General features: G+C 41.9%; 1 protein-coding gene across 5 annotated transcripts in view; it reads left to right on the top strand.

Moving 5' to 3' along the window:
* The window catches only part of SCAPER (S-phase cyclin A associated protein in the ER), a 379512-nt gene extending 369494 nt beyond the window's left edge, over positions 1-10018 (top strand). For 4 of the 5 annotated variants that reach the window (XM_054041167.1, XM_054041165.1, XM_054041163.1 and 1 more), the window contains 3 exons: positions 4343-4534; positions 7459-7510; positions 9566-10018. In XM_054041167.1, the coding sequence (XP_053897142.1) occupies positions 4343-4534; positions 7459-7510; positions 9566-9672 (351 nt within the window). In that variant the 3' untranslated portion in view covers positions 9673-10018. The remainder of the gene's footprint in view (positions 1-4342; positions 4535-7458; positions 7511-9565) is intronic. The other variant, XM_054041164.1, reaches the window with a different exon arrangement.
* The last annotated feature ends 6318 nt before the right edge of the window (positions 10019-16336 follow it).

Here is a 16336-nt window from a genome sequence, read left to right as displayed (position 1 = left end):
ACTGGCATTAAAGGTAGGTGGCATAGGCTGCCATCTAGAGGCATCAGAATTGAGGAATTGTGCTTTCCCAAAAGGTCAGCTTCACAAACACCAGTTCAGGATCAGGATGGCTCTTCACTGTTGCACAGTGCTTGCAAAGTGCAGCCAGGGCCCAGGAAGTGCTGAAGTCACCAGTAAGTGAGGGAGGGATGCCTGACACTAGGTTACTGGAGACGCTGGATGCTGTTGGGACAGGAAGGAAGCTGAAAGGTCAGTTGGTGGTATAGTGAAGGACAGACACAAGTAGGCACCTCCCAAAGGCCTTCCTAACTGCCAAACTCATACATGACCCCTTCTTCCAATGAAAAGCATAAACACACCCTCCTAGGTACCAAATTCCCCCACAAACACTACTGACAAGTATTCTCAATTTGACCCTTGTCTAGCTGCCAGACCTCTTGCATCCCCAGCCTCTGGTGACAATAGCAAGAAAGGTGTCCCTTTCCTTTTAAAGGTTTTCCATTTTTAAAAGTGTGGTCACCCTACACAGCCTGCTCAACAGGAGAGGAAATAGGAAGAGGTCATCACATCAGCCTTCTGCCTAGAACTCTCAGAGAGCTCTAGCAACAGTTTGCTCTTGTTTTAATATATGCAAATTAAATGCTAAAATTAGTGTAAGAGATTGGGAAGGTTGCAAATTTAGGCAGAGACCAAACATGAAAAATGTCAGTCTTCAAAGTGAATGTTTTGGAAAGTTAAGAATAAATGAAAAAAAGGAAAAATGGAAACTATTTTCACCCTTATGTATGTAGCAGTCAAAACTGGTGCACCTGCTGTAATACCAAAGATTTGATATAGATGTTAATTAAAACATCACACATGGACCTGTAAAGAATATTTATGATAATACATATACATAAGAAATAACTAATATATTTTTGTGCCATTTTTAAGTTATGTTCTCAGTAAGTTCTACGTTTCAGCTAATATGACAATGTTATCTTCAACTCTACAAGATGGAAGATAGCTCCTAATTTTAACAACATTTAACTTTTGAGTGGATTGTGCCATTGGCCCCAATTCAGCAAACCATTTAAATATCTTCTTAAAGTTAAGGGCATGAGTAAGTCTATTCCTACACAGGAAAACACTTAAATATGTGCTTAATGTCAAGCATGAGAGTCCCATAGTGGAGCCTTTAGTTCTAATATGAGAACTCCTCACTAGTGTGCATTATGAGTTTTAGCTGTGTTATTTTACTTGTAGACAAACAAAAATGCAATATAAAAACCTTTAAATAGTTACTTCAGCACTGTATTTTCCAGATACCTGTTTTCTCTTCCTTGGTAGCTGCATACATTGTGAGTGTGGTTCAGCCAATGTATGTAAGCATTAGTTGCCCATCTCTTTACCAGGTTATTTTCCTAATTATTTATGTATTGGGCCAAAATACAGCTTGAGGTAAGCAGCTGCATCTCCCACGGCAGTTCTCTGAGGCAAGTCTAGCAGTGAAGTAAGCAATAGAGCTTTATGATTTTTTTAATTTCAACAAAAAAAACAAAAAATTGCAAAAAGAAGAACAGGAGTACTTGTGGCACCTTAGAGACTAACAAATTTATTAGAGCATAAGCTTTCGTGGACTACAGCCCACTTCCACGAAAGCTTATGCTCTAATAAATTTGTTAGTCTCTAAGGTGCCACAAGTACTCCTGTTCTTCTTTTTGCGGATACAGACTAACACGGCTGTTACTCTGAAAAAAATTGCAAAATATTTTTACTGGTTCTAATAAGAAGTGCTGTAAATGACACACTGGCTTAAGTTGGTCAGAAAATGGGTATAAAAGTAATGTAGCTTTTACTGATATGATATTTAGGCCTCAGTTCAGGAAAGTTTAAGCAGATGCTTAACTTCAGGTATGTGCTTAAATCCTTTGCTGAATAGAAATGGCCTGCTGAATTGGGGATTTTAGTAAATGTGACAAACAAGTGTATGCTCAGCATTCTTCCACTGGAGGAAGAGTGGCAGGAAAAGCAAGTTACAGGAGAATTACCGGTTCAGACAGACAATGAAAAAATAAGCACTTTTCTTTACTGAATTGTGGGAAGAGGGAATTTTAGCTCAGGTTACAGCCTCTTATTACATCACTACTCTGATCCTACAAATCTTGCCAGGATCCCTCAGCAAAGAGGCAAGTGAGGATCTGATATTACAATTTTTAAAAAAGAGAGAAATAAATTAACTTTAATGTTGAGACACTACTTAACCATCATAAAGGAGAGTAAAAGGGAAGGTTTTGATTTGTTTTCTTTACTGTTCACTATTATAAATCAGATGCTGAATTTTATTTACTCCATTCACTGAACAAAGAAGCTGTACTTTTGTTGTTGCTTTTCAATAAGAAGGTAATTCTCTTGTTGGTTTCTTCAGAGTATATACTCCCAGTTGAATCAGTTTTATCAGCCATGTTGGATACAATGAACTAAAATCATTAAATTGATTCCATATGTGATAAATGCCAGACTTAAAATAATCAGTGCCTCTAGTATATTAGCTCACTGCATTTATTTGTGATGCCTACATAGTAACCCAGCCTTAAAACTGAAAAGAAAAAGATTTTTATATATTAATTCTATGAATGCAGTAGCTATATGTGGCACTACTTGGGGATGAGGTTGCTAACTATCCATACATTCTTTGAATAACTAGTTAGAATTGGTAGTGTAGGATGAGAAATCACTTCTGCCCGTTTATCATGTACAATAGCCATTAACAGGAAGCCAAAGAGTTCTGTCATCCTTGAGTCAGAATTGTATCAGTTGCAGTTATTCCAGCCTATGGTGGAATTTTTAAATTAATTACTCTTATAGCAGGAGAGTTTAAAAGAGAAGAGTACAGAGTTACATTAAAAATATTGAAATACCTAGGGTTGAAAACAGTAATTGTACATTCCAAAATGGTGATCATTTGCTTACAGAATTTGTAGCTGATAATTAACTATAGATTCATCCTGGTACTTTATTGATAATGTAGATAATATTTTTCTCAAAAGAGAAATGTCTGAATGCATGCTAAATTGTCACATATTTGGTTGTTTTTTTAAAAATTCCTCTTGGATTTAAGAGAATTAAGGCATTCCTATCAGTATTCTCTGAAGGGTTTTCAATGTCTTTTTGGCTATTGAACTAAAAAATGTGAACTATTACTTTGTTGATCTTGTTCTTAAACCAAACTGCATTATCAACTGAGAGTGTGTTCTTAACGTATTGTTAAAAGTGCTTTGAAAACTTGTAAATCCCTGTAATTTATGTTCCTGTGGTCTCCACTGCTTCTTTCTGTCCTTCTGGTTTTAATTTGAATGCAGTCCTGTCTGGGTGTGTACCTGTAAAATTGTGTTTTTCCAAGTACAATTTACAGTCATGACCTTAAGTTTTACAGTGTTCCTAACCTTATAGGAGCTTCCTCCTATACTGAAAAGCCAACTTTGGGTCAAGCAGCTCTTTCATATTATAATTGTCTAATCAAGGTTACTCGGAACAGATCTGATTTTGACATTTTTTAGTTTATCATCAAGACTTTGTACGACTAGTGAGTAAATTAGGAGGGTTCCCCTGAAAGATACCATTAATGGCATTGCTTTATTTCTTCAGATGTACACAGTTGTAAACCTAGCCTGCTTCATGACAACAGTTCCATTTATCTAAACAATTCTCCTTTTAGAGTCAATGGCACTGATAGAAACTGAGATAAGAAATACAGATGGGAGGATCTTTCTGAGTCTATACTTGCTGAAACTCATTGCTGTGCAATTTACAATCACCTTTTCTTTTCAGTGCCTGGGTGAATGTGGAGCAGACATCTATGATGAAACATAGTCTTTTATAATTGCTAGAGAGAATTATAGTAAAGCATGAATGTGCATCATAAGGGTTATTTCATTACTGGTGATCTCTTTATTATTTTTCTAAAATCATGCTTATTATATTTTAAAAGTGTGTTATTGTAAATTATTATCATCTCTTTGCAGTATTACTTTGTCTCTCTTATCGTAGCATTAAATGATGTATAGTAGTCTTCAAATAACTCTGTTTTCATTTGCTTGGGTTTTTTTTTTAAATTATGCAGGAAAAGGATGCTTTATAATCAAATATTCCTTACATTCTTATAACTGCTATGGATATAATACTTGTATTACAGAAATTATTTTGATTAAATCCTCTGAGCTTTTCTTTTGGCATTCATTAAACATTTTTTTCTCAACCATGTTCTTTTAGTTACTATAGTTTCCAAATTCCTACCAGTTAATGTAAAAGCAAGAGCAAATAGCACAACTGTTCTAATGTTATGTTACTCTTGTATTTTCAGGTAATTGTACAATCTGGCCGTCACCCCACAGTGCTGCAAAAACTATGCCAGTTGCCTTTCCAGTATTTCAGTGATCCTCGCCTAATCAAAGTGCTCTTCCCTACGCTAATAGCTGCTTGTTACAATAACCCTCAGAACAAGATCATTCTGGAGCAGGAGATGAGTTGTGTTTTACTTGCCACATTCATTCAGGTAGCTATTCTAGTGACGTGCAATTACACACAATCTGACTACAATACTTTGGTCTTTTCTGTACATATGAAATTAATTCACTTTAGATAGTACAAATAAATAACATTTAAGCACTTTAAGACATCTTCCAATTATTTTTCAAACCACAGATTATTTCTGTACTTGAGGCTTCTTGTAGTACTAAAAGGTTTCTAAGTAGTTGGGTTCTCACTGTCACATGTGGGACTCTATTTTCATTCAAGTGATTGGACACGGTGAAATTTGCACTAGTTGCAGCTATTAGACAATTTTTAAAATACTGCTTTTTAAGGAAGATATTTTATTGTACATGTGTTGTTTGTTTTCTATAATGCATCTAGTTACAGATAGATACTCAACTACGTGCTGTGTACAACAGATTTGCAGAGAGAATTTACTGATCATTTGTGCGTGTGTGTGTGTGTGTGTGTGTATATATACACACACATACACACATAAATAAAAATACCAGAATATATATTATGGTCCTGATCTTGCACTCTTTACATGTGTAAGTAAATCATTGCGTTAATTGAGACTACTCTCATGAACAAGGGTTTGCAGGATTGTATTCTCTTTTTGTAAACTGATGTTCTGTGCTTTATTCATCAGTTTATGAAAAACATATATATGAAAAAGTTGCATTAACTATTTTCAAATTAAAAAGTACATGCAGCTTAACTAAATATTCTGATTTTTATTTAAAACATATTTTGATGTTGATTGAACAGATTGAATTCTGTAGCAGTCAAGTGAAAGTTATAATTGTTGATAAAGCAATATTGTTCGTAGCTGATGATCTATGACCAACTGAATGGAGAAAATTAAGTTGTTGGGGGGTTTTTCAAAAGCTTTCCAAATTTTCCAAATCTAGACTGGATATATTTTGGGGAGAGGACATGAAAGCTAAATAATTATTAAAAAGTCTTCAGATGACATCATGCTTTTCAGTGTAACTTTATATTTTCGTCATTTTGAATACTCAAAATTTTTACATAATTGTTACAAAGAACACTAGAATTTAACACTCAAAAATTGTTCCTATTGTAACCAACTCATTTTTGTATGCATATAAAAAATAATTCATTTTTATTTGGATTTGTTTTTTAAAAGTATTAACATATGCTTATATGAAATCTCTAGTTGCCTTTGACGTAACTTAAGAAACACAAATTCGACATCACATGCAAACAGCAGTTTCCTCAACCAGAAGGGGAGGGAGGAAAAATTACTCCAGACACTAATCTGATCCTTATAATTAAAGTTATTTACTGAACTTTTCTCACTGTAAGAGTGAAACTGGCATTGGTGATGGTCTCTGATCGAGAAGCCACAGCATAAATAAAATTACAAAGGTTAGCTTTACTTTATTAAATATTAATTCAGGTGCTGTTTATCCTGATTTGCAGTTCATAGGAGTATTTGAAGTCAAGTGCCAATGGCAAATTGAAAATGTTTTCACATCAAAATTAAAAATCTAATGGTAGATTCTCAGCTGGTACAAATTGTCACAGCTCTGTTGACTTCAGTGGAGCTATGACAGTTTACACCAGAGAATCTGGCCCGAAATGTTTAAAGCACATAATAAGTACTGTAAAAGTGAAGGAATTTTCAGATATCAATAAGGAAACAACAGATTTACATTTATATTTATATGTCAACTTACTGTCATCAGGAGACAGACTCTGCGATCCTTACTCGGGTAAATCTACCATTTGCTTTAATGGGAGTTTTATCTGAGTTTGGACTTTAGGATCTGCCTACCTCATTAGAGAACGGGATCCTTTATGCTAGGAAATGCAAAAAGAAATTCTTCTGATTATTTGACTATTTGGCAAATATATTGGATATATACAATATTTGGATATATACAAATATATATCATAAAAAAGTCATTAAAATATAGTTGTGTTTTAGAAATGTGTACAAGGCTAACTCAGAAGAGGAAAATGATTCAATCGGACTTTACAGCTATACATTTAACATCACCCCAGAAACAGAATTCTTTCCACACTCTACATCATCCTAGTTATTTTTGTTGTTTCTAAATCTGGATGCAATGTGTTAAAATAGATCAAAATATTATTTAACAGAATATATGTGATTTGATAAATCATTGCTCTTAGAGAATATATCAGCATGAATCAAAAATATCAGCTATGTTTGACAGATACTTAAATGAAGGGCCTGATCCTGAAAGCCCTTACTACTGACTTGAGTAATCCTACTGGCTACTTATGGGCATGAGTCTGCTTCCATTGAAATCAATGGCAAAGTTCAGACTTCACTGGGTGCGAGATCAAGCCCTACGTAAGCAAAAGACTACAAACACGGCACATGATATACAGGATTGGGCACCTAAATTTTATTATGATCTATTGCTATTGTGCAGTCAGTTATTGTACGATCTAGAGTTAGTTACATCTGTGACAAAACTCCCATTGATTTCTATGAGATCAGGATCAGACTCTTGCTGTAGGTAGAGATAATAAACATTAGTAATATGTGAGTGACAACTGAAGAAATCCTTAAGCATATATTATACAAAGTGGAAAATATAAATCTGAGAAGACTTCTGTTTTAAAGAAATGCAGCGGTAGCTAGAGTTTTGTTAAAGTTAAAAATCATATAATAAGAAGTGTTCCTAATTTCATAAGAAGGTGTTCTTGCACAAAATAAAGGCATTTTTCTGGAAAGTGTTATTAAAATCAACTGCATATAATATGATTTAAATGTTAACAGTATTTTGTTATTTCTTTATAACAAACAGATCTAAGTTTATTCATTCACAGGTTTCATTAGAAGGATTATATTTTCTTGTAACTATGAAAAATTAAATCTCATCTCTTTTTTACTTCTTCATATAGTAGATCTGAAAACTAAATAACATTTGTTTTATTTTATAGGATTTCACACAGAATTCAGGCCAAACAGATAACCAGTCTTCTCAACAAAAGGGTATGTCTCCAGTGAAATTTACCAACTTAACAATTACATAACAAAAATGTGGAAGATCTTGTATTTTACTGTGATTAGCTCATGGTATCTGCCCTCACAATAAAAAAAAATGCAGTAAACAACAAAATGACATCATATATTTAGGGAGACTCTTTTAGCCTAAGTTATTTACATGACTTGTAACTTGTAGTTTTACTGCTTGTAGCATCAGAAGTTCAGAATGTAGATCTTGTTAAATGCAGTGTGATGTGTTAGTGCTGGGGTCGGCAACCTTTCAGGAGTCTTCATTTATTCACTCTAATTTAAGGTTTTGCGTGCCAATCAATACATTTTAACGTTTTTAGAAGATCTCTTTCTATAAGTCCATAATATATAACTAAACTATTGTTGTATGTAAAGTAAATAAGGTTTTTAAAATGTTTAAGAAACTTCATTTAAAATTAAATTAAAATGCAGAGCTCCCCAGACCGGTGCCCAGGACCCAGGCAGTGTGAGTGCCACTGAAAATCAGCTCACGTGCCGCCTTCAGCACGCGTGCCATAGGTTGCCTACCCCTGTGTTAGTGTATCCTGCAAACACTTAAACGTGCATACATTTACTCGTGTTAGTACGTCTCTATTCAGGGGTTTTAAGTCACTGGAGCCACATGAAGATTTTCAATGCACCCCAATAGCCCCCCAGACAATGGCCGGAAACTATGAATAAAATATTCTCCTGTGATTATATGCATAAGCACTGTATCAGTTTGTAAAAGGTTACTGCATTGTTTTCCTGTGCTTGTAAATACCTTTGGAATGTGGAACATGATTAACCACTGCAAGCTACATTTTTGAAAGATGTTCATCTGAGACAGCCATTGCCTAGTAGACTGACTTGAGATTCAGATGTGCGAGTGACTCAGGAGCTCATTTCGGGTTCTCCATATTCAGCATACAGTACAGTGGACCCTTTTATAGTCTTTTTTTATTTCAGCCACCAAGAAGTGATTCACGGTGATAACCAGTTAACACATTGCAGTATATTTAACAGGATACTGTTAGGCAGTCTAGGTGCAAAATTAAGGCTTTGAGTTTTTAAAAAATGTTTACAAAATCAGATATTATTGCAGTTTCATGATACTTTTTAATATCAATTAAAACATTTTTGGTTTGATTTGAAACAAACACTTTGCTGCAGACATTACAGCATTGTGTTTATGCATAAGAACCTACAAGTGAAACAAACTAAAAACCAAAGAGAAAATGAACTATTTTATTTTCATTGTCCAAACTGAATGAAAGGCAAAAATACATGGTGACAGGTGAGTTTGATTTCTAAACTAATTCCAATTATAACAGTCTAAGGTATGATTAACAACATAATCAGGATCATTTTTTAAATATATCATTTTAAACCTCAAAGATAATGTCCCGTTAAATAAACAAGGTTGGACTTTCATTCTGCTTGATACAGTAGAATTTGCTTTTTATATTGAATCATGAAGCTGAATTATGATTGTTTACAGTAGTTGAAGAGTCTGATCTTACAAACCTTTACTTTCATGAGTAGTCCCATTAACTTTACTAGCAAGTACTTATGAAAGGAGTACTAAAAGTTTGCAAGATAGGGCCCTAAGTTCCTGATCTTGCTGTGAGCTTTCTGTGGGCAGATCTCTTCACCTTCATGGGACACCGTTAAAGTAATTGGTAGCCAGTGACAAATTAGGGCAGTCTCAAAGCTGCTTAACTGAAAGGGACTGAATTGGTCCCTGACTGGTGCCAAAACACAGGGAGCACAAAGGTGCATAAAGCCCAGTTATTGTCTGGAGCAGAGCTTAGCTGGAACAGAGAGACTGACGCAGTAAGTGCTTTGCCATTACTTCACTGCGGTAGGATAGCACCCTTCACCAAAAAAATAATGCATGCATAGTAGCATAGAACTGTTTTTCTGTGTTTTAAGGACTTTGTTTATAGGAGGTAAAAGAGGTGAATCAAGTTGAATTGCCCATGTTTTTTATTCTTGTTTTATTACCATAGTAAGAAAGAATAGTTTGATAATTTTATGTTTTCTCTTTAGCAGAAAAATTCTTCACTTCCCAAGATTATCTTGAGCTGTCTAACAGATTCCCTTGCCAGGCCTGGGAAGAAGCACGACAGTTTTTCTTGAAAAAAGAGAAAAAATAAGTGTTTCATTTTGTTTCCATTTTTAAAACATCTAACATGTTAATGTTAAGCAATTTGTGCTAATTACATACTTTAAGAAACTGTTTTGGAAACTTCTAGATACTCTACATACTTATGTTGTAGATATATATAATTTGCACTATTTATGTCTTAAGTATTGTAGATACTTTAAAGCTCTGTTTTTTAATTTTGAAAATTGTTTATTTCATTTACATACTACATCATGGCTTTGGTAGCTTCTACCCTATGATGTGTACTTCTTGCACTGTAAAACTGCTGAAATTAGGTTACAAATATAGAAAATGTTATCTTCTATATATCTTGTAATAAAATAACTTATTCTGTTTGTAGTGTGACTTATTCAGATTACTATAGACCACACAATCTCATAAATAGAAATAGAAGTTTTGAGGCGTCTTTTGAATTAATCAAAGTTTTAGCAAGTTTATGCTGAATTGACTCAATTTAGAGTTCATTTAGACTTTTCTTGTGATTTAGAATAAGACACATTTTTAAAGTTTGAATAAGACTTTCATAATAATTGTTAAAAAATTGTGATGCATCTTGGTACTGTTAATGGTGAGTTTTCATAAAGCTATGTCAAGCAATATTAAAACACAATTATGGTGTTTCTGTTGAAAATAAGATTTTCTTTTGCTTGTTTAACTAGGCTAAAATTATTTCTCAGAAATATGACAGTCTGTGGTGATTCAGATTACTACTTTACCCTGGTGAATTGTAACAATTACCAGGCACACACAAACATGAGACAAAAAAGAAAAATATGGATATTATAAACTTATTCAAAACTAAACTTGAGAGTATCAGAGGGGTAGCCGTGTTAGTCTGAATCTGTAAAAAGCAACAGATCTTGCATCTGAAGAAGTGAGGTTCTTACCCACGAAAGCTTATGCTCCCAATACTTCTGTTAGCCTTAAAGGTGCCACAGGACCCTCTGTTGCTTTAAACTTGAGAGATGCATTAAAAAGGGTGTAACATAAATGCCACCATGATGTTGTAAGCAAATAAAAATTTTTATTGTAGAATGTTTAATGAATGTTATATATTGTATAAAATCAGACCCCAGGCTTACAAACCGATATGCGAACACTGGAGTGAGTATCTTGAAGAATAGTGTTACAGAGCTCCCCACCATACTAAGGAAGAGTTTTAACAATGGATTTTGCAGGCTCCCTTTCCTTTCCCTATTTTTTTCTTTCTTTCTTTCCCCATTTTTCCTCAATGTCAAGATTTCTGCATGTAAAGACATTTGTTCGCTCTAAGCCAGCCACTGTCAAGTCAGTGTGTTTAACATCACAATTTTCAGTCACAGCAGAGATTCATGCCTCAGTGATAACATGAAGGATGGGGCAAGGGAAGGAAGACTCTGATTAGAAAGGAGACAATGTAGAAAAGAATCTGAAAAATCAAAATTGTGCCCATAGGAAATACCCAGAACACTGTCATTATGATAAAGCTCTGTGCACATTTACAGTGCTGCATACATAATAATCAAATGTTAAAATATATAATTGCAACACTTCACTAATCCAAAGCTATCAAAGCACCTCACAAACAGCCCTGTCAGGGAAGTAAGTATTCCTAGATTGCAAACTCCTTAGAGGCAGGGACAGTTTTTTGTTCCGTGTTTGTACAGCACTTAGCACAATGAAGTCCTGATTCATAACTAGGGCTCCTTGCAGCTATGGTAATACAAATTAATAGTAATATCCCCACTGCAAAGATGCAATTGGGAAAAAATAACCCAGTTCCCTGCCCTTACTACTAAACAGAGCACACTTGAACTCTGTCAGTCTCTGGGCCAGTCCCTGCACCTACTCAAGTCCATGGCAAATTGTCCCTCTGCAGTGTGAACAGGATGGGACCCTCTATTTTCAAGAGTTTCTGAGCACTTCAGTGGTTGTGCAACAATATCCTGCTGCTCACAAACTACTGGCAGTGGCTGGAAGCGAGTGTCAGTTGCAGCTGGAAAGGCACTCAGTTCACAATGTCACTGTATTTCAAGGTTTCCTACTTTCATAACCAAAAGGGAATTTGGGATTAAAAATTCCCAGAAAAAGGGAAATCCAAGACGGCAAATATGAAATTTGCTGTTGATGTTAATAATGAGGGAACAAGAGGGCACTTTATTTCCTGACTTTCTCACTGCCACTGCTTTTTATGAGCAGCCAAATGAGTTTTGGGGGAAAGGATTAAGATAGGTTGCCTTTTGTTTTCTTGTTAAGGTCTCTAAACCTATTTAAAGTATCCATCTTGCTGGCTGGAATAGTCTGTGGTTCTTGGAAATACCAAGCATTTGGGCTACAGCAGCCATTAAGTAGATTTAAAGCATTTGCAGACAGGTCCCAGAAGGATCACAAGTAGCTTTGATCACCAAGGATTCATTCAAACTTTTTTTCTGGGACAGGAAGGTGGGGTAGTCGGTGCTTAAATACTTTATTCAGTAGAAAACAGCCCCTTGCCAGCAGCGTTCAGAGCAGGCTAAAGAAAACAAGCCCTTGTGTGACATTGGAGGGGTTTGGGCCATCTCTTTCAGAAGCTCGCTGTTTGTGGTGCCAGTCATGGGGCTCTGCTTGAAGGAGGGCTCGTTGCTCAGGTGAGTGGACTAGCCAGGGGGCAGCAATGACAAGCAGGTAATCGAATGTACCCCCCAGGGGCTCTCCGGCCCAATGCTGGGATGAGACACACCCCTGTGAGTCCAGCTGCTCAGCTCCCCTTGATTTGAGTCTGCCCAGGTGTGAGCACAGAATTTGGGAACAGATACTTGGTTCACCCCGTGTAGACAAGACAAAATTAAAACAAGCCAGAGCTTTGGCAAACCGACCTGTCCAGCAAGCCCTGCAGAGAGGTTTCCAATACAATTGCTGGCTCTGCTCTGCTCTCGCCAGCTTCCATTTCCACACCAGCCACAGGATCTTCAAGCCTGCCCAAGTCTCTGGAGATTTTCCAGGCAGGGCCATGCCAGCTGTGATGGACCTTTTGTCACAGGTTCTTCTGTCAAGTACAGCAGCCCAGCTTGGCTGCGATTCCTCTCCCTTATCCTTAACCTGCTGCAGCCTGGTGGCCCTCTCCCCTGGGATGGCCTTTGCAGGCTCCTGGCACTGGGGAGGGCAGCGTGTCCATTTTCTCCAGACCTTGCCTTGCTCCCGGCACGTGATTCACTGTCTGAATTTTCAACTGGTGCATAAATCACCGTATTACTGGCGTCTAATAAATGTGCCATGGCTCGGATGAACCCAGATGGTGGAGACATTTGTCCTTTTAACATAAAACTTCAAACCTTTGTTTTTCTCGTTAGGAAGGGAGACAACAGGGTGGCGGGAGCTGAAGTGAAGGCGAAAGGAAAGGAATAGGGCTGGGAGGCCATATTAAATCAAAACCCAGCCCTAGTTCGTGTTTACTGGTTTCTGCTGGGCCCGATTCTGCGTAGGGCAATTGTAGCCAATGGGAGTCTGGGCAGGTGAACGAGTGTGTGAAGGGTTCGTGACAAGGGTCCAACGGTATTTAGGCTCCTCGCTCCCATTGACGCCAGTGGAAGGGAGCAGCCTAAAAACCCGGTCGGAGGTGCCCCAGGTTTGCCTTCAGCGCCGGAGCTGTTCTCCCCCCGCCCGGCTCCCTTCGCCTTCGGGTGTCTCGAGCGGCCAGGATCGGAGCCTGGCGGGTGGCCCCGGGGGCTCCTGGCACGAGGGCCGGAGGAGAAGGGGACGGTTCTCTCCGCCTCTAGCCTAGAGCCGCCCGCTGCGGTGCAGCGCCCACCCTGGGCATCCGCCCGCGCGGGGTCCCCGAGCCTCCCGCGCCGCCATGGCTCGTTAAAGCAGCTAATTGCCGCCCGCGCCCAGGGAGGCGGGATCCCCCCCCGCCGGGGCGGTGCCCCGGTGTCGGGCGGGAGACTCTCCGCAGCTAGCGCGGGCTGGGTCCCAACAGGCGCTCGTTGGGATGGAGCAGAGCGCGCGCCAACCAGCCCCCCCCCCCCCCGGGCCGGGCCGGGCCGGGCCAGTCAACCGTTACCGGGCAGCGCCCAGGAGCTGAGCCGGCCCCGCTGCCACCCCCGAGACACCTGCCCCGGCGGTAGGGGGAGCTGCGGCGTGAGCCGGGCAGCAGCCCGGCCCCTGGAGGCGGCGGAGGAGCGGGACTGGGGGCCGCGCTGGGGTTTCAAGTTCCCTCTTCAAGGAGCCGCCCGGCCGGGCTGCGCTTTTATGGCTGGTCGCATTCCAGGGGCCGGGCGGCTCCATCCCCAGGTGACGGGAGCAGCTTGTTTCAATCTAGGCGGGGGACGTGGCTGGGGCGCAGCAGAGGGAGCGAGTGGCCCCGGGCCCCGAGCCCGGCGGGATCGCGCCCGGCCACCTCCCGGCGTGAAGCCGCCCCAGGATTGACCCAGGCTGGGGCCCTGAAGCCACCCGCACGCCGCTGCCGGGCCGCGAGGGGGCCGCTGGCAGGTGAGCGCTGCCCAGCGCCGGGCACAGCTCCCCCGCTGGCACTGCCCGCAGCGGGGTCCGCCTGGCCGGGGCCGCCCCGCCGCTGAGCCCGGGGAGTAGGGAGCTCACCCGCCTCCAGGGGGGCCTAACCCCCCTTCTACCCACTCCCTCTCTGCCGCTTTCGGCAGCGGCTGCCTGGTGGCCACGACAGGGTCTGCACGAGGGGCTGGCCCGTGCTCCGCCTGCGCCAATTAGCGCGGGGCTCGCTCTAGGTTGGCTGCTCCAGACACCACTTTTAATTTGTCTGTGTTCCCCGAGTTGTTTTATTGGCTGCTCCAGACACTCCAGGGTCCGGCTGCAGCTGCAGCATCGCTCCGCCGTATGGCTTCGTGGCTCCGCTTCCTAATGGACTCCGCAAATCTCAATGCGCTGGAGTGACAGTCTCTACCCCAACTCCGTGTGTATCACACAGACTGCCCTGCAGCCGGGGAAAGTTCCCTCATCTTCCCTCCCTTTGTGTCCCGGGTTAGAGCCCGTTTTCTACCCCTCACCCCTCCCAAGCAGCCCTTTCACCATCCCCCCTGCATGCAGCTGCCCGGCGGAGACTCCCACGTGGACTCCCTTTAGATCAAGCGCTTCAGCACCTCTGCAAACTCAGGTGGTCCGACTGTTTGCTCCTGGGTCCCGCAGCCCTGGTGGCCCAGATGAAGTTCAGCTCCCCTGGCCTGCAGGCGGCTCGCTGCCTAGACCTTACCTGGGAGGACACTGGTATGTTTGCCAAGCATCCAACTTCTCCACTTCCCAGCACAGGTTAGTGACTCGGAAGTTACACTCACCAGGCTTCAAACAAACCTGCAGCTAGAGAGAGCTGGGACCAGACACAGAGTCACCCCAAAGGGCCCACTTGGCCCCGTGCCCGGCGCAAGCCCTGCGGCAGACACATAATCCTGCCCGGTTCATTGCTGGTAGGCGGGAGGGGAGACTTGTCTGCAACGGAGAGTTTAATGTACGGGGAAACCCCTGCTGGCTGGGGGAGACCTGAGCTTCCTTATTGATGCAACTAACTCAGCGGGGCGCTGACCTCAGCTCGGGGCCCTGCAGCCTCCACCTGTCCCTGGCAGACAGGGCAGGCTCCCTTGGTCAGAGCCGGCACAAAGGCAGGGAATGACCGAGCAACTCCTGCATGGCCCGACGCCGGGCTGCGGAGATGGCCAGTGCCTATTAGACACACAGCTACGCGCGCGCGGTGGATGCGCTCAATGCAGGGATTCCAATCAGCTCCGCAACCCGCGCCCCTTAATGCAAAGGGGGCAGCTCCGCCCCACTCCAGCAGCAGTGGAGATGAGGACTGTGTCTGTGGGGAAGGTGTCTGGAGGCGCTGTCCCTGACTCAGGTCAGGCCCCGCCTGCCCCTAGGGGAGATCTGGAGGGCTGAGTGTGCAGGACTGGAGGGAGGGGAGCGGTCTAGGTTAAGTGCACACGATCTGCAAGGATCCAGCAGCTCTCATTCCAAGCCTGCCCGGGCAGTGCGGAGGCGAACCTGGTCCTTATTAACCCAGCCTATCTAGACTCTTATCTCGGAGTTTGCAGCCCCATTTCCTACACCCGGGAGAAAGAGCTTATTAAAGGCAAAGTGCTGCTGTCTCTCGGGAACTAGAAGAAAACCAGACTTCGGGCCCTTTCCACTGTCTCCCCATCACCCCACCCCCGCCTCCCGGCCCCCAGTGACGTGCCTGCAGCCCCAGCTGGCCCGAGGGGCTCCTAGGGGGACACAGAGAGACAAGCCTCTGAGCAAAGCCCAGCTCTGCCCCTCGCTGAAAGCCCACAATCCTGTTGGCCAGCCCTAAATCCATCCGCAACTCCGTCTATGGGGCTCTTCTAGCCCCCTGCAGCTGGCATCTGCCTTGTGCCAGACCCTTGCAAGGGGGCAGGTTCCCACTGCCAAAAGGGAGGGGGTGGAGAGCTGGCACCGGAGGGTTAAACAAAGGGTTAAATATTTGTGACTGAGAACCCGAGCCTCCAGCTCATGGCCTGGCCCGGGGGCCTGGTGGAGATTCAGTATCTGCCTCTTATTTCCTGCGATCACTAGTCAGTTTCTCTTTAAAACACACACACAGAGGGCCGGCGGCGGGGTTTGAAATGTCACACCAGCTGACCTGGGCACGGCCTATCCAGGGGCCATTGCAGCAAGCGCGGCCCCTCCCTCCCCAGAGAAACCCTTCGCCTTTG

This window comes from Malaclemys terrapin, chromosome 10 (assembly GCF_027887155.1).
Source record: "Malaclemys terrapin pileata isolate rMalTer1 chromosome 10, rMalTer1.hap1, whole genome shotgun sequence".
NCBI lineage: Eukaryota > Metazoa > Chordata > Testudines > Emydidae > Malaclemys > Malaclemys terrapin.
This window is presented reverse-complemented; position numbering and strand designations above follow the sequence as displayed.